The sequence below is a fragment of the Peromyscus maniculatus genome, chromosome 4, assembly GCF_049852395.1.
Source record: "Peromyscus maniculatus bairdii isolate BWxNUB_F1_BW_parent chromosome 4, HU_Pman_BW_mat_3.1, whole genome shotgun sequence".
Classification (NCBI taxonomy): domain Eukaryota; kingdom Metazoa; phylum Chordata; class Mammalia; order Rodentia; family Cricetidae; genus Peromyscus; species Peromyscus maniculatus.
In genome coordinates this window covers 136623027-136640661 of record NC_134855.1, presented here as the reverse complement: position 1 = coordinate 136640661, position 17635 = coordinate 136623027, and the positions used below count along the sequence as shown (strand labels likewise).

Here is a 17635-nt window from a genome sequence, read left to right as displayed (position 1 = left end):
CAGCGCTCGCAGAGACAGGCAGATCTCAGTGAATTCAAGGTCAGCCTGGTCTACAAAGCAAGTTCCAGGACAGTCAGGACTGTTTGTTACACAGAGAAACCCTGTCTCAAAACACAAACAAAAAATAAAACAAGAAAAAAACATGGCTGGACACAGACTTATAACCTCAGCACTGAGAGGCAGAAAAAGATATTCAGCATTAACCTCTGGTCTCTATGTGCATGTGTACACACATGCACACACACAGACACATACATATGCATACACACACATACACGAGGTAGACTGAGGAGCAACTATCCTATTTCTAAAAAATTTAGCTTCAAAAACACTTCAAGTGGTTGATATTTAGAGTAGCTGTGTAGCTGTTTTGAAATATAGTAACATATAACACACAGGTATGGTGATCGTGGTTATTGAAGTCTGTCACTAGAGAGGTGGAAGCAGGAGGAACAGAAGTTAAAAGTCTTTTTCTCCTGCACAGTGAGTCCAAGGTGAGTCTGGGTTACACGAGACTCTGTGAGGGGAAAAAAAGAAAGGGAAGAAAGCAGGGTGTGGTGGCGCAGGCCTTTACACCCAGCACTCAGAAGGCAGAGGCAGGCAGATCTCTGAGTTCGAGGCCAGCCTGGTCTACAGAGTGAGTTCCAGGACAGCCAGGGCTACACAGAGAAACCCTGTCTCCAACAACAGCAACACAAAGGGAAGAGAAATATAGTAGTCTCTATGTACATATGTGTACATATACATATGTGTACGCAGAGGGAGAGGTTGATTTTGTTCTTCTCATGCTGACTTTGAAGTCACAATCCTTCTGCCTCAGCCTTCCAAGGGCTGAGGTTACAGGTACATGTCACCACATCAGTGAAAGACATTATTATTTTAATATGTGAATTCAAGGTTTATCGTTTAAGGAACGTTTTTTAGTAGTTATCTATTGGTGTGTGCACATGTGCGCGCACGCACACACACACACACACACACACGCGCGCGCGCGCGCGCGCGCGCGCACCTGCCTGGGGACCACAGTGTACTTGTGGAAGTCACAGGACACCTTGCAGAAGTCAGTTCTCTCCTTCCACCCTGTGGGTCCTAGGGATAGAATTCAGGTAGTCGGGTTGGCAGCAAAAGCCTTTATTTGCTAAGCCACCCCACCAGCCCTTTACAGACTTTTTCTTTATTCATTGATTTTTGTGGCCCTCACACATGCATGCACCGGACCACAGAGCAACATCCCCAGGATCGAATCCTTACGTCCCAGACTTTCACTTATTATAAAAGTGGGAGGCCTGGTATTTCTAGGGTAGCATATACTTTAGCATTTCTTTGCCTTCGTACTTCATTAGAAGCGAGAAGGAGAAAGAAGGATTAGCATTCTAATTCAGTGTCTTGTTTGTAACGTGCAGGTCGATACAGTTGCTTTGCTTATAAATAGGTCTGTGTCTCCCTAAAACCTTGATGAAATTCTCTTGTTTTCCAGTGGCCCTATAAAGGACGTCCTGCCAAGAAGAGCTTCCTTTATGAGATAGTAGCTAACAAGAGAAATGGCATCGATGTGGACAAATGGGATTATTTTGCCAGGTATGCACTGCATGTTTTCAGAAACGTTGCTAAGTTCTCTGTGTGAAGGTAGCATTAAGGCCCACCCAGCTAATCGGAAGTTGGTCGCCACAGTCCTGGCATGGCTATAGCACCAGCTTCGCAGCCACTGTGGAAGAAGTGAAACAGCCTTCCCCTTGCCCTGAGCCTGCTGGGTTCCTTCCGGCCCCCTTGTCCTGCTTTCACAATCGATTACTCTCCTGGGCTTCCGGTTGGGCTCTGGTTAGCTCTCGATCTGGTTCAAGGTAGAAGACAGTCTCATTTTGAAGTGGGAAAAATTCTCTTTTTCTTCTCTGTTTACTCCTTCACAATCAAGGCTTTGTTCTTAAATATAATGAAGGATTTTAATAATAAATGAGAACAGCATAAGGACCTTCCAAGTGCTCATACCTCAAGTTGTTGTGAATGTCAAAACACACTCAATCCTTTGTTTGTTGAGACAGGATCTTACCACATAGCTTGGCTGGCCTGGAAATCGCTACATAGACCAGGCTGTCCTCAGAGTCATACAGATCCCCTAGCCTCTGCCTCCCATGGCCAGGATTGAAGGCATGCCTCACATGACCAATCTTATTTTGTCTGTTCTATGCTTCAAATTATTTTATTACTTTTTTGAGATGATATAGACCAGTGTGGTCTCAAGCTCATGGAGATCTGCTTGACTCTGCCTCCTGAGTGACCTCAAATTATTTTAAGTAAATCTCAGGCAGTATAGCATCTTGTCATGTTTCTGTGTGCATCTGTAAATAATAAAGTGTCTCTGTTAAACCTAGAAACACCCTGCAATTGTTTTAAGGTTTTTTGTTTGTTTGTTTGTTTTTTGTTTTTTGTTTTGAGACAGGCTATTACTTTGTAGTCCTAGCTGTCCTGGAACTCACTGTGTAGACCAGGCCTGTCTCAAACTCAGGGATCCTCCTGCCTCTGCCTCCCTAGTGCTGAGATTATAGGTGTGCTCCTCCACTCCTAAGGTATTACTTAATATATGGTCAGGATTCAAAATTCCCTAGCTATTTCCTAACTGCCTTGTTATCATTAGCTTGTGCAATTCATAATCCTTTGTCTACACGCTGCACCTGGTGATAGCTCTCCAGTTTTTATTCTATAGCAGCGCCCTCACATTCTTCCAGGGATCTTCCCACTGACTCACTTAGCTAGTTACACCTCCTGTGTCCTTCAGTATATTCTTCAGTCGCCGACCAGCCTTCTGCAAGCTGGTAGATCCAAAGCCTGGTTCAGAATTTGAAAGAGAGAGAAGAGAGAGAGAGAGAGAGAGAGAGAGAGAGAGAGAGAGAGAGAGAGAGAGAGAGAGAGAGAGAGAGAAAGAAAGAAAGAAAGAAAGAAAGAAAGAAGGAAAGAAAGAAAGAAAGAAAGAAAGAAAGAAAGAAAGAAAGAAAGAAAGAAAGAAAGAAAGAAAGAAAGAAAGAAAGAAAGAAAGAAAGAAAGAAAGAGAAAAGAAATGTAGTCTTTGTATTTAAGGCACAGTTTCCTTGTTGAAATGTTTCCTATCTCTGCTTTGGAATTTCCTAGGGACTGTCACCATCTTGGCATCCAAAATAATTTTGATTACAAGCGCTTTGTTAAGTTTGCCCGTATCTGTGAAGTGGAAGACAAGGCTGGCTGTAAGATGAAGCACATTTGTACTAGAGAAAAGGTAAGTTACATCCTCAGGAAATAAGAGTGCAGCTCCTGGTCTGAAATCTGGAAATAATCACTCAGCAATTTGAAAAGATCCAGAGCTACCTTTCTTTTCTTTTGTTTCCCCTCCTTTCTTCCTTCCTTCTCTCTCTCTCTTTTGAATTTTTTTAGAGTGTGTGTGTGTGTGTGTGTGGTGTTTGCTGTGCACACCGGTGTGAATGCGTGCAGAGGCTGCCCTGCTCTGTCACTGTCTGCCTTCTCTCTTTACTCCAGGTCTCTCCCCACACACATTTTATTTCATTCCACCACAGAGACACTCATATAACCTAATTGGTGGTATAGAATTATGCTATAGGAAAGTCTTTATGTATGCTGGTCCTTTAATCCCAGCATTTAGAAGGCAGAGGCAGGTGGATGTCTGTGAATTCAGGGCCATCCTGGTCTACATAATGAGTTCCAGGACAGTCAGCATTGAAACACTGTCTCCAACAAAGGTGAACATAATCTGATCCTGCATCACCATTTCTGTTCCCTTGCAGGAGGTTGGAAATCTGTATGACATGTTCCACACACGCAACTGCTTACACCGAAGGGCTTATCAACACAAAATCAGCAACCTCATCGACATAATGTAAGTGTTATCTCATTATAAAAGTGTACTCGATGTTTTACCACATTAGCATTCCCAGCTCAAGCTGTGCAATCTAAAAAGGCTCCCTTAAAAGAAGACTAGCATACTATAAATTTAGCGGGAGGAAGAGGAGGAAAGTGGATGTGGCGATAGGATAGACAGAGCAAGAAAGCTGCCTAGGCTAGACGTGAAGAGGTTGCCAGAATGGCTCGGTATCCCTGTGCAGGAAGTCACACAGCTATTATTCATGGAGGTAGTGAGACATGAAGAGCTGACAAACAAAATTAATATTTACACTGATTTCTACCTCTGTCCTGTCAAATGTTTTTGTTTGTTTATTTCTTGAGACAGCATTTTTCTGTGCAACAGTCCTGGAACCCACTCTGTAGACCAGGGTAGCCTCGAACTCATAAAGATCCACCTGCCTCTGCCTCCAGAGTGCTGACTGTCAAATGTTTTTCAAAGTTAGTAGCAAATAGGGATTTCATCTTTTTCCCTGATCCAGACAGAGCTATGGCCAAAAAGTGCACAAAGTCTGTACATGTCTCAGAGATCCCATGAGGAATTTCCTTTCTTTGTTTTTGAGACAGAATCTCATACTCATAGCCCTGACAGGTCTGAAATTCACTGTATAGTCCAGGTTGATCTCAAATTCATGATTCTCTGGCTTCCACCTCCCAGGTGCTGGGATCACAGGAATGAACCACCGTGACATTGGTTCCTGAAGAGTCTAACCTCAGTCAGAAGTTAGATGTAGCCAGGTGTGGTAGCACACCCCTTTAATCCCACACTAGGAAGGATCTCTGAGTTCAAGGCCAACCTGGTCTACACAGTTGAGTTCTAGGACAGCCAGAGCTGTGTAGAAAAACCCAGTCACAAAAAGGAAAAGGAAAAAAACAAAAAAGGTGTAAAGCTGAATGAATATGGTAGTACATGTCTGCTATGCCAGCACTTGGGAGGTGGAGACAGAATTCAACAGGTATGTAGCAGCTTTGAAGCTAGCCTGATATACATGAGACCTTGTCTCAAGAAAAGAAAAGAGCTAAAATAGTTTTGTTTCCAGTTCAGAGTCAGAGAGACTTTGGTTCAAAGCTTGATATGTTTCTTCTGAACTTGTTTAAAGGAAAGTTATGTTATTTCTGCTTCTATAAAATTGGAGCTGAATGTGCTTATCATTGGAAAAACTAAATGAGATAAGGTCTGTAAAGCTCTGCCCTAGTGCCTGGAACATAGTAGGCACTCAATGCACAGGTCATGTGTCATTACAAGGATATTAATAAACAGCTGTCTTGCCGGGCGGTGGTGGCGCACGCCTTTAATCCCAGCACTCCGGAGGCAGAGGCAGGTGGATCTCTGTGAGTTCCAGGCCAGCCTGCTTTACAAAGCAAGTTCCAGGACGTGCTCCAAAGCTACACAGAGAAACCCTGTCTTGAAAAACCATAAATCAATAAATAAGCAAGCAGCTGCCTTTGAACATCATACCTCAAGATTTTGTTTTCTTAAACTAGAAAGATCCTTTTGAGCAAGGTATAAAGAGAATCTTCAAATGTCCTTGTGTGTTTCTAAAATGGTCTTTAGGATCACAGAAGCTTTCCTCAAAGCAGACCCCTACATGGAGTTTACAGGAGCCGGCGGGGAAAAGTTCCGGATTTCTACAGCCATTGATGACATGGAAGCCTTCACTAAGCTGACAGGTAAGAACTCCGGGACACACATGTCTGTGTCAGATATAAGCTGCCTTTGCAGGCATAGAGAAGATGATGAGGAGAAAGTACATACATATGTGAAATTACAAAATAATGATTCTTAAAGTAGGCATAGTGTGTAAGTAATGCTTAAATGAGTCGCAGTACCCCTTGTATACTTGGCACAACTCGATTAATACTAAAAAAACCCAAAGCAAACAAATCTTGTCATCACTGAGCACTGGCTGAAAGGTTGTTGGTCAGCATACAGTCTCAAACCCATCAGGCAGGCTGGTGATTAAGGGCTGATGGTAGACAGGAGCGGGCGTGAGGCTGGCTCCAGTCCACAGAACCACATCCCCAAAAAAATGTACAATAGGGAAATCCGATCAGATTTAACAGTAGTGGTCATGGCAGCAGTGCATACACCATGGCTCCCTGATCTGTTCTACAGATCAACTCTTGTAGAATTTTATTTTAAGGTGTGTTACTGTTGTTTAACTCTGTGAAGCTGTGTTACTGTGCCTGTCTAAAACACCTGATGCTCTAATAAAGAGCTGAACAGCCAATAGCGAGGCAGGAGAAAGGATAGACAGGGCTGGGAGGCAGAGAGTATAAATAGAAGGAGAACTCTGAAGGAAGGAAGATGTAAGGGAGGAGGATGTCAGGGGCCAGCCACCTCGCCATTCAGCCAGCCACGGAGTAAGAATGAAAGGAAAATTTACAGAAGTAAGAGAACAGTAAAATACCAGAGGCATAAGGGTGACGGCATAGTTTAAGTTAGGAAAAGCTGGCAAGAAATAAGCCAAGCTAAGACCAGGCATTCATAAGTAAGAAAAAGCCTCCATGTATTTATTTGGGAGGTGGGTGGCAGGCCCCCCAAAAGAATAAAAAGCAACCAACAGCAGTCAACATCCTGGAAGGTGGAGGGGTTGTTCTAGTTCTAGATTTTAAAAGACTAAAAGTGTGTGACCACTAATTTTATCCATATATTTGCTTGATTTCCCTATTACCCATAATGAAAATCCTTAAGTTACATTATCAAGACAGGTAAAGCAATTAAAAAAAAAATCACTGTTAAATTTCTTGGTGCATTTATGTTTTAAAAAGTGTTCTTGGGAAGTATATACTATAATATAATGTTTCATCAAAAATCATATGTACATACACCAGCTGCAGTGGCTTACACTCAGGAGAATGAGGCAGGGGGATTACCACAACTTTGAGACTAACCTGAGTTATATAGTGAGCTCAAACTACCCTAAGAGTGAGACTTTCTCTCAAAAAAAAAAAAAAAAAAAAAAAGCAAGAAAATTGTATACAAATAGAGTTCTTTTATGGAAAAATGATAATAATGAATTTGGTTGAAGGCTATTTTGATTAGAACATTTTTAAAGAAAATTGAAAAAAGAAGAAAGTTTTCTTCCTTCTATTATCATCATAGAATAAAATATTTTAAAACTTAAAAAAAAAAAAAAAAAGCCAGGCAGTGGTGATGCATGTCTTTAATCCCAGCACTCGGGAGGCAGAGCCAGGCAGATCTTTGTGAGTTCAAGGCCAGCCTGGTCTACAGAACGAGATCCAGGACAGACACCAAAACTACACAGAGAAACAAACCCTGTCTCGAGAAAAAAAACAAAAAACAAAAACAAAAAAAAAAACCTTTTAATTAAGTCATTTGACAAACTTCCATGTGCTCATCACTTAGTTTCAGCTGTAATCAACACAGCAATTCTTTCCATCTACCTCCTTCTAACAAACAGTGGGCTATTTTAAGTAGATTGTAGACATAATTTTGTTTGTGGATGTTTAAGGCTGTGTAGGCCTAATTAGTAGAACCTTGTCTCATTTACAAAAATAAAAGCCCAACAATAGTAAGTCTCTGTGTCCCGCTGCCCAGCTCCAGCCGTCAGGTCTAGTCTACTCTTTGTTCCTCTCCCCCAGGGGAGGCGTCCCACCTCTGCCCTTGCCTTTTTCCCTCCCTTATTGCCATCTTTTTTTTTTTTAAGCTCGAACGTAATGCTTTGCCTTGTTAAGAACATCTTAGGACCACAGCGAAGTGTCTTTAAACCCTACTGTCATTTTAATGTGAATGAAATGTCATCACATTGACAGATAACATTTTTCTGGAGATTTTATATTCTACTGATCCAAAGTTGTCTGAGGCACGAAATATTTTAAAGAACATCGAAAACCGTAATCTATACAAGTATTTGGGTGAGACCCAGCCAAACGGTCAAGACAGGATTAAAAAGGTAAGTTGAGTCATCAGCTATCCTGATTTTATTGGAAGTTTATCCCAATCTCTGTCCTCAAGAAGAAGCCATTAATCTATCACAGTAGCCATGCTTCCTGTATATTCTCATTTATTCTTTGCAGTATTCTTAGGCCTGTTTACCAGATGAGAAACTGATGCTGGGTGTTAATAAATAAGTCGTTCATGAAAGCCATCAGGTAGGATTCAAAGGCAGATCTAAGCACCTATAAATATTTGCTCTCACATTCAATAAGGGCCTCAAGTTTGAGACAGATCCAAGCACTGGAAAATTAATCTAAGTGTGAGCTTCACTAAGGCCCTGCGAACCCATTTCATCTGTAATTGACCCTTGAACAGTGATGGTTAGGGCCACTTGACCCGGTGCAGTCAAAAGTTGAACTTTCACTTTTGGCTCTCCAGAAATGTAACCACTAATAGTCGGTCATTGCCCAGGAACCTTACCAGCATCATAACAGTTAACTCCGTGGATTTTGTGTGTTATTTGTATTATATATGGCCAAAAAAAACCAGAAGGACTGGGAAAGAGGAGCTTGCTACTATGTGTAGCTTCCTGGTGAGATGTGAGATGCCATCACAGGGGCAACAGGAGTCACTGCCAAAGCAACAGGAGGTGGCTGTGAACAGATGGATGCCACATTCTTTCCAAAATGTGATGGCTGCTTCTGTCTGTTTTTTAATGAAAACTGCCCAGTTTGTTTCCAGGCTAGCATGTATTGGAGCTGTCTTGTTGGGGTATTTCTGTTTTTCTTGGTAAAGAAGGAACATGACCATGGTACAAGTACTTAATGACAAACTGGATCCTAACTGGGAAGCCTCATCTCTTCTAGGAAGACTATAAACAGCTTCCCCAAGACATTGCTGACGCCAAACCTAATGTGCCACTGGAAGCCCAGCTGAAGGCCGAAGATTTCGAAGTGGATGTAAGTAGTGAGCCTAAGAATAGGCTAAGTGAAAAATTGTGTTTTAAAAAAAGAACCCAAAAGCCTTCCCTCCAAGAGTGGCAGCCTTTAATCCCAGCACTCAGGAGGCAGAGGCAGGCAGATCTATGAGTTCAAGGCCATCCTGGTCTACATAGTAAGTTCCAGAAAAGCCAGGACTATGTAGAGAGACCCAGTCTCAAAAAACAAAACAAAGAAATCTTTTTTTCTGTGAAAACTTGGAGAGTAGGAAGTGGTGATGTACTTCTGAAATCTCAGCACTCAGGAAGTAGAGGCAGAAGAAACATTTTGGAGGCCAGCCTGGTCTACATAGTGAGCTCCAGGCTGACCAGTACTACATAGTGAGAACCTGTCTCAAAACAAACAAACAAAACAACAAAGAGGCTGGAGAGATGGCTCAGCAGTTAAGGACTTTCTGCTCTTCCAGAGACCAGGAAGGTCAGTTACCAGCACCCATGTCAAATGACTCAAAACCACCTGTAACTCCAGCCCCAGGAGCCAATGTCCTCCTACAATGCCTTCATGTGTACACACTCACACACATTCATGCACTTAACTTTAAAAATATATATGCAAAAAAACCCCAAAACTTGGAGACACACAGAAACCTAGGAGGAAGGTGTGGTGTTGCTCTTGTGTTCATTCTTATGAATGTGGAAATCATTAGAGAGGGACGCAAGGCATTAATTAAGCACCAGGATAGTCTATCAGAGTCAGACTCTAAAGGAGAGAACTTAAGTAGGCCTAAAAAGAAAAAAGAAAAGAATAAAGAAAAGGAAATTAAAGAAAATAAACCAGAGAAGGAAGAAAATTCAGAAAAGAAAGGGAACCCTTTGTATCCAGTATTAGAGGAATTTGCAAAACTTGATTTATCTGATAATGAATTAGATTCAGATGAGGAGGAAAATTTAGAGGAAGCCGCCGCTGAATATAAAAAAGAGAGATATGGGCGGCGGCGACCCCCTCCTTATAATGTTTCTGCTGTTATAATACTTTTGCCAAATACAATGAGCGGCCCAGGGAGCAAGGTTCTCCTGCACTCCCTGAGACTTAGAAAGACATCACTTCCCAGCACTCTTCCTGGGCACCTATGTGCCAGTGTGCCCACATGGCTCTTCTGCTTCGTGAGAAGGCCTGTCCTGTTCTCAGGGCCGGGGGCAGTCCCTCACCTCCTGTCTGACTTCTGTCACTCAACTGTCTCCAAATGCATTGAGATCCGAGGTACTTGACGCTACCCATAGCAGACCTGAAAGACCAGTAATCAGGTGAAGTCAGTGGGATGCGGCAGTGGACTGTTTTACATCAGCCAAACAAGAACAAAGGGTGTTGTACAATTCTGTGTTAATAAATCTACATGAAAATACACAAGTGCACATTGGTACAAGAGAGCAAATTGGAAGTTTATTCTGAAATTGTAATTGACTCATCAATTTCACACTAGGAATTTGTAGAGATCATCTCTATGTCCAAACCAGCTGCAGTCTGTGGAAAGCTTTGGGCACGGTCCAGTCTTCCCCTCTACGCTGGTTCTGCCATGATCCTGAGATAATCCACCAGGAAAAACTCTTTGATCTCTTTATTTTTCTTTCTTTTTTTTTTTTTTTAAGATTTTATTTATTCACTTTATGTACATTGGGGTTTTGCCTACATGTATATCTGTGTGAGGATGCCAGATCCCCTTGGCTGGAACTGGAATTAGATAGTTATGAACTGCCATGTGGGTGCTGGGAATTGAACCTGGATCCTTCGGAAGAACAGCTACTGCTCTTGACTGCTTTATTTTTATTCTTTATGTTTATTCTTAGTGGCTGTGTTAGTTGCTTTTCTCATTGATAAGAGGAAACGTACAAAGTAACTTAAGGCAGGACAGGTTTATTTTGTGTTCCTAGTTTGAGTTCATCTTGGTCCTGGGGCAGGGCAATGGGACTGTGAGGCGGCTATGTTCACAGTAGGGAACAGACACAGATCAATGCTGGTATTCAGCCCCCACCTCCTCTCTTCCGTTTTCAGTCAGTCCAGGACCCTGGTCCATGGGGTGCTGCTGCCCACATTCAGGATGGGTGTTCCCCTCCATGGGGTGCTGCTGTCCACATTCAGGGTGGGTGTTCCCCCTCCATGGGGTGCTGCTGCCCACATTCAGGGTGGGCGTTCCCTCCTCAGTTAACCCTTTCTGGGAACACTCACAGATATGCCCAGATATTATCTGCCGGTTGATTCCAAATTAACTATCACAAGCCAGGCGGTGGTGGTGCAGGCCTTTAATTCCAACACTCGGGAGGCAGAGTCAGGCAGCCTGGTCTAGGGCGAGTTCCAGGACATCCAGGAATACATACAAAGAAACCCTGTCTTGAAAAACCAAAAAAAAAAAAAGAGAGAGAGAGAGAGAGAAAAGAAAATTAATTGTCATGGTGACATACGCAGTTCCCCTCAGCCACCACTCCACTAGGTTATGTTTTGGACTTGTACAAGCCTTGCTCTGTAGCCCAGGCTGACCTAATCATAATGGTGATGTACACAGTTCCCCTCAGCCACTACTCCAGTAGATAATGCTTTGGACTTGTGCAAACCTTGCTCTGTAGCTGTCCTAGTACTGAGTTTTCCTAATGGTGCTAGAGTTACAGGAGTCACCTTACCTGGCTATACCTGGACTTTATCACCAATTGAAACTGCCCTGTCTGAAATCACTAGTTTATAAGCATCTTGTTTCCTGTCCATAAAGCCCTTTCCTCTTCGTTTACTTGTCCCTAGCCCAGCTCATCGGGACCTCCTACTGGCTCCTCACCTTGGATGAGGTCAAACTTAGATTTTGTGATCATTATTAATAATTCCATCATTTCTGCAGTTACCACCAACCCCTCACCCTTTGCATCTGTTTGGCAAAAGTCCAAATAACCTAGATTTGTTGATGCTAGCCTCCCCCCTACCTATAGCTGGCCACACACATCCTGCTAGAGACATCACTACACTGTGCATCCATTGTCACCAACTTTATGGGTCCTCCAGACCTTCTAGCAGTTTGAGTACAGTTCTCCCAGGCTCCATAGCAACTGTGTCAAGCCATCTTTACTCCACTCAGCCCTTCACCCCTGCTTCCCAACCCTAGAGGTTCACCCTGAGTGAATAGCCCAATGTGGCCTAATGTGTTCATATAATAAAAATAAAAGATACTTTGTTGCACAAATCCTAAATGGTCTAATAATAAAAACCCAGAGCCAGATATTGGGGTAAATGCTGAAAGATCAAAGAAACAAAAGAACAAGCCACAGCCACTTCTCACCTCGCCAACTCCACGAATCCTTTGACTGAATGAATGAAAGCCTCTGAGTCCTCAGCTAAAAGGGCCTCTAGTTCCTGTCTCCTCACGCCTTAAGGCCTTTCTCTGCCCAGACATTTCACCTCCTGTCTCAACCTTCCTAGTGCTGGGATTAATGGCTTGTGTGCTTCCCAAATACTGGGGTTAAAGGTGTGTGCCATCATTGTCTGGCTCTGTTTCTCTCTTAGACTGGATCAATCTCATGTAGCCCAGTGTGGCCTTGAACTCACAGAGAGCCAGACTGGATCTCTGCCTCCCGAGTGCTAGGATTAAAGGTGTGTGCCACTGCTGCCTGACCTCTATGTTTAATCTAATAACTGGCTCTGTCCTCTGATCTCCAGGCAGATTTTATAACAAAATCTCACCACAGTACTTTCAGGCCATGGCATAGGTTCTCTCTTAAACTGCAATCTTCTCCCATCTGTGGCTGTTTTCTCTTAGTTAGAGGAGAGAAAGACCTTTCTCCTAATTAAAGACTTAGCCAGGCCAGGTGTGGTGCACAGGCCTTTAATCCCAGCACTCGGGAGGCAAAGGCAGGTGAATCTCTGTGAGTTCGAGGCCAGCCTGGACTACAGGACAAGTTCCAGGACAGCCAGCGCTACACAGAGAAACCTTATCTCAATAAACCAAAAGAAAAAAAAAAACCTGAGAGACTCTCAGGAGGGGTGCTCTTCCTGCTGTGTTTACAGCAGTACTGCCCAGTGGAACCATTTTAAATGAGGTTCCTAAGACCAAGAAATGATTTTTCGGTATTCTATGTTAATTAATTTACATTGTAAGTTATTGCTGAAGGTGGTGGGATGTAAATGTATTCCCAGCTACATGAGAGACTGAGAAAGTCAGGAGGGTCACCTGAACTGGACAGTATAGTGATACTTGCCTAATAAATAAAAAAGAAGAAAATATGTGGCTAGTGACCACCACGCTTGGCGGTGCAGCTCTGGAGCCCACTGTGTGCTCACCTCTTCTGTAGAGCCCTGCGTTGCCAGTTCTGCCCTTCCTCCCACAGACTTTCCTCTTAGCAGCAGTTAGACAGTCTCCTGTCTGAAGAAAACCACCACACTACACTCATCTTGCTCCCTTTCCTCTCCTTCAGGGGCAAACTCGTGAAAAGGCCTTCTGAATTCTTATGTTTTTCTCCAGGTATAGGTTAAAGTGCCCCTTATCCAAAATCTGGAACCTGAAATTTAAAATGTTACAGAATCTAGAGCTGAGAATTTGGCTCAGTGGTAGAGCACTTACCTACCATTCTCTGGGCCCTGAGTTCGGTCCCCAGCACGCGTACACACACACACACACACACACACACACACACACACCAAACCCCCTCACCCTGCACCCTGAGAGCAGAATTCTCACCAAGATTGTCAGTGATTTCAGTGTGGCTAAGGCATCAGACAGTGTCAGACTCATGCTTCAGAGCAGTTTTTATATCCTGGGAATCCTTCCCTTCCTGCCTGGTTTAATTTCTGCTCACTTATGAAGTTGCTATCCCCGGCAAGCATGCCACATACTTCACTAGCCATGCTAGCATAAGGACCTGAGTTCTAGCTGCAGAACCCACTTACACACACACACACACACACACACACACACACACACAGCCTGATGATACACACTTGTCAGGCCAGAGCTAGGGAGGCAAAGACAGCTGGATACCTGAGCCTCATTGGCCTACAGCCTAAGTGACTTGGTGAGCTCCCAGCCAGTGAGAGACCCTATCTCGGGAAAAAAGTACATGGCACCTGAGGAATGACGGCCACAGCTGACCTCTGACCTCCTCTTGTACATGCCATACATACATAAAAGTTGATTATCTACTGTCTACCAGTGTTACCTACTTAGTTAAATACTTTATACCCTGCTTAGTTAAATACTCAAAGATACTTCCCCCTCCACCCAAGTTTCTAAAACAGATCCCCAAAGGTGGTCATGTACCAGAGTTATTTTTATTCCACACATTACAACTTCATAAAATTCCTACTTCTGAACACCCAGAGGCCTTAGTTCATTTCTTGTGGTATTCTGACAATCCTGAGTTCAGTTCTTGTGGTTGTTATGTGATTGGTTATTTACTTACTGTTTTAATTAAGGTTATCAACATGGATTATGGGATGGAAGATAAGAATCCAGTTGATCATGTTCACTTCTATTGCAAAAGTAACACGAAGCATGCAGTCTTGATCTCTAAGGACCAGGTAACCAGCTATGGATGGAATTCTACTCTAAGGTGGTAGATATTTGGAAAGTCTGAAAGTCAAGTTATATTTTGCATACCAGTCAGGTTGTAAAGTCAGTGTCTACTGTTAAAGAGATAAAAGAAGACACTGAATCATCTAAGCAGGGAGCGTATGGACTCAGAGAGACTGAAGCAGCGGCCATGAGGCCCGCAGGGGTGTGCGGCAGGTCCTCTGCGTGTATGTCACGGCTGTTAGCTTGGTGTTTTTGTGGGACTCCTTACTGTGGGAGTGGGTGTGTCTCTGACTCTTTCGCCTGCTCTTGGGACCCTTTTCCTCCTGTTGGGTTGCCTTGTCCAGGTTCAGTGTCAGGGCTTTTGCCTTATCTTATTGTATTTTGTTTTGTCATGTTTAGTTGTCTCTTTGAGGCCTGCTCTTTTCTGATAGGAGATGGAGTGGGTGTGCATCCAGGAGAAAGGGGAGGTTGGGGAAGCTGGGAAGAGTGGAGGGAGGGGAAACTGGTCAGGATGTATTGTATGAGAGAAAAATCTATTTTCAATTAAAAAAAAAAAAAAGGCAGGGGAAGAGAGATGGCTCAGTGATTGGGAACACTTATAGCTCTTGCAGAGGACCCCAGTTTAATCCCTAGCATGTATGAGGTATGTATGCAGACATGCAGACAAAACGCATACACATATAAAATAAAATCAATAAACCTAATATTTTTTGAAGTAAAGCATAAGCCAGGTGGGCTGATGCACACTTGTAATCCCACATTTGGGAAGCGAAGGAGATGCAGAAGATCAGGAGTTAAAGGCCAGCCCTGGGGTGCATGAGACTCTATCTCAAAATAAAGAAAAATAATAATTTTAAATATCTATATCAAGCTGGGCACAGTGGCACACACCTTTAATCCCAGCACTCCAGATGCAGAGTCAGGTGGATCTTTATGAGTCTGAGGCAGCCTGGTCTATATAGTAAGTTCCAGGCCACCCAGGGCAACAATAGTGAGACCCTTTCTCAAAAAAAGAAAATAAAGAAATAGATATAAAAGGATAAACGGATATCTGGATGTAGTGATGCAGGCCTTTAATCCCAAGAGCCTGAAGCCGCGGGATCACAGGTTCAACACCTGGCAGTACTGTGAAGTGAGTTCAGGGACAGCTTGGGCAACGAAATGAGACCCTGTCTCTCACAATAGGAAGACAGGAAAGAAACAGAGAGCTAGAGATGTAGCTCACTTAGCCGGGTGGTGGTGGTGCACACCTTTAATCCCAGCACTCGGGAGGCAGAGCCAGGCAAATCTCTGAGTTCAAGGCCAGTCTGGTTTTCAAAGTGAGTTCCAGGACAGACTCCAAAGCTACACAGAGAAACCCTGTCTCGAAAAATCAAAATAAAAAAGGGATGTAGCTCAGTTGTGAGCTATTTGCCTAACATGCAGTGGGGTCTTGGGTTAAATCCCTGATCCACCAAAATAATAATAATAATTTTAAAATAAAGCATATTTTGCTAGCTACACCTATAACCATAGGACATGGGATCCTGAGTTCAAGGTAAGCCTGGGTGATAATCATGAAACTTTATCTCAAAACAGAGGCATAGTAACAGCCAATTTCCAGTGTCTCCTTTTTCCTGAACATCATTGAAAGTGCAGTGTTTGGTTTGAAGTTTCAGTTACAAAATCTAGTGGGCCAGGCAGTTGAAATTATACAAGCTAAATGTGCCTATCTGTATATCTTATATGAGAGTCTGTGGTCTGTACATTATTATGTCCTGTAAATCTTTCAGTCTTTTAGTAATTAACGTAAAACTGAGGCATTTTGCAGTACACAATTATTTTCCCCTTTGGATTGTAATTAGGATAAAATAAAAAAGCAGTGCGGTGCTTTTAACTCAACATTAAAAATAGAACCCCAGACCCTGGGAAGTGGTGTAGATGTAACCAATCGTCTTATTAAAATAAGAAACACAGAGCCAATGTAAAAGAGAAAGCTGAGAGGTCAGAGCTCAGAGCTAAAATCTTACCTCCTGCAGTGCTCCTAGCTTCCCCGAGAGAGAGCTTCTTCCTGTTTGTCTTTAAATAGTCTTTCTGTTCTGCCTTCTCATTGGTTGTAAACCCAACCACATGACTGCGTCGTCACTGCCTGTAAGTACCGCCCTCCAGGTCTTAAAGGCGTATGTCTCCAATACTGGCTGTATCCCTGAACACACAGAAATCTACCTAGCTCTTCTAACCATCATGCTCTTGCTATGGCTCTAATAGCTCTGACCCCAGGGCAACTTTATTTATTAACATAAAATTAAAATCACATTTCAGTACAAATAAAATATTACCATAAAGCGGCTCGTTCCTAAAAGTGTGAACTCAAGCAAGATCTTTTCTTTTTGTAAAAAAGGTGTCACAACTTCTGCCACAGAAGTTTGCAGAGCAGCTGATTCGAGTGTACTGTAAGAAGAAAGACAAGAAGAGCCTGTATGCCGCCAGGCAACATTTCACTCAATGGTGTGCGGACAGAGACTTCTCCAAGCCACAGGTGGGCACCTCTGTTCATATCCTCGAACATTAAAAGAAAGGAACCTGAGAGCTGGGGTGAGACAGGTCCTGTGTAGCTTGGGTTGGTCTCAGATTTGCTTGAGTTCCTGACCTTCCTGCTTCACCTCCCACGGATGGGGAGTACAGGTAGGCAGCAGCTTTGGAGCCTGGCATAGTTTTGATTTTTAAAGAAAATTCAAATGTGATCCTTTTTATCCACTGAACAGTTCTCATTTAAATTGTAGCAATACGGGGCTGGAGAGATGGCTCAGCAGTTAAGTGCACTGGCTACTCTTCCAGAGGACCCGGGCTCAATTCCCAGCACCCCAATGGCGGCTCACAACCAGCTGTAACTCCAGTTCCAGAGGATCTGATGCCCTCTTCTGGTCTCTGTGGGTACCAGACATGCAAGTGGTGCATAGTCATGCATACATACACATAAAATAAAAAATGTAGGGGAAAATCCTAAAAAAGGTGGAGAAGTGATTGAAGAAGGCACCCAATGTTACCCTCTGGCTTCCACATGTGCCGTGTAGTCAAGATCACCTGCACACACACAATACGCATGCGTACACATACATATACACTACACACACACCCCTCATGCATACCATATACATATGTACAATACACATATATCATGCACAACACACATACACACACACACACACCACACATGTGTACCACATACATTCACACAATACACATATATCACACACAATACACATACACATGCACCGCACACACACATATACACACTTTTTTTTGTTGTTTAAAGGAAAGGGAAATAAAAACACTGGTGTATGTGATAAGTACCTTAAGCCTAGGTATATTAACTCATCAGACAAG

The 17635-nt window shown here is 43.1% G+C and overlaps 1 protein-coding gene across 2 annotated transcripts in view; it reads left to right on the top strand.

The window, feature by feature from the left end:
- Positions 1–17635, top strand: part of Samhd1 (SAM and HD domain containing deoxynucleoside triphosphate triphosphohydrolase 1) — a 42310-nt gene that overhangs the window by 20593 nt on the left and 4082 nt on the right. Inside the window, exons 8-16 of one of the 2 annotated variants that reach the window (XM_076571065.1) lie at positions 1478–1578; positions 3124–3247; positions 3771–3862; positions 5441–5556; positions 7663–7802; positions 8653–8745; positions 14170–14274; positions 16650–16787; positions 17032–17178. In XM_076571065.1, the coding sequence (XP_076427180.1) occupies positions 1478–1578; positions 3124–3247; positions 3771–3862; positions 5441–5556; positions 7663–7802; positions 8653–8745; positions 14170–14274; positions 16650–16787; positions 17032–17139 (1017 nt within the window). In that variant the 3' untranslated portion in view covers positions 17140–17178. The remainder of the gene's footprint in view (positions 1–1477; positions 1579–3123; positions 3248–3770; positions 3863–5440; positions 5557–7662; positions 7803–8652; positions 8746–14169; positions 14275–16649; positions 16788–17031; positions 17179–17635) is intronic. The other variant, XM_076571064.1, reaches the window with a different exon arrangement.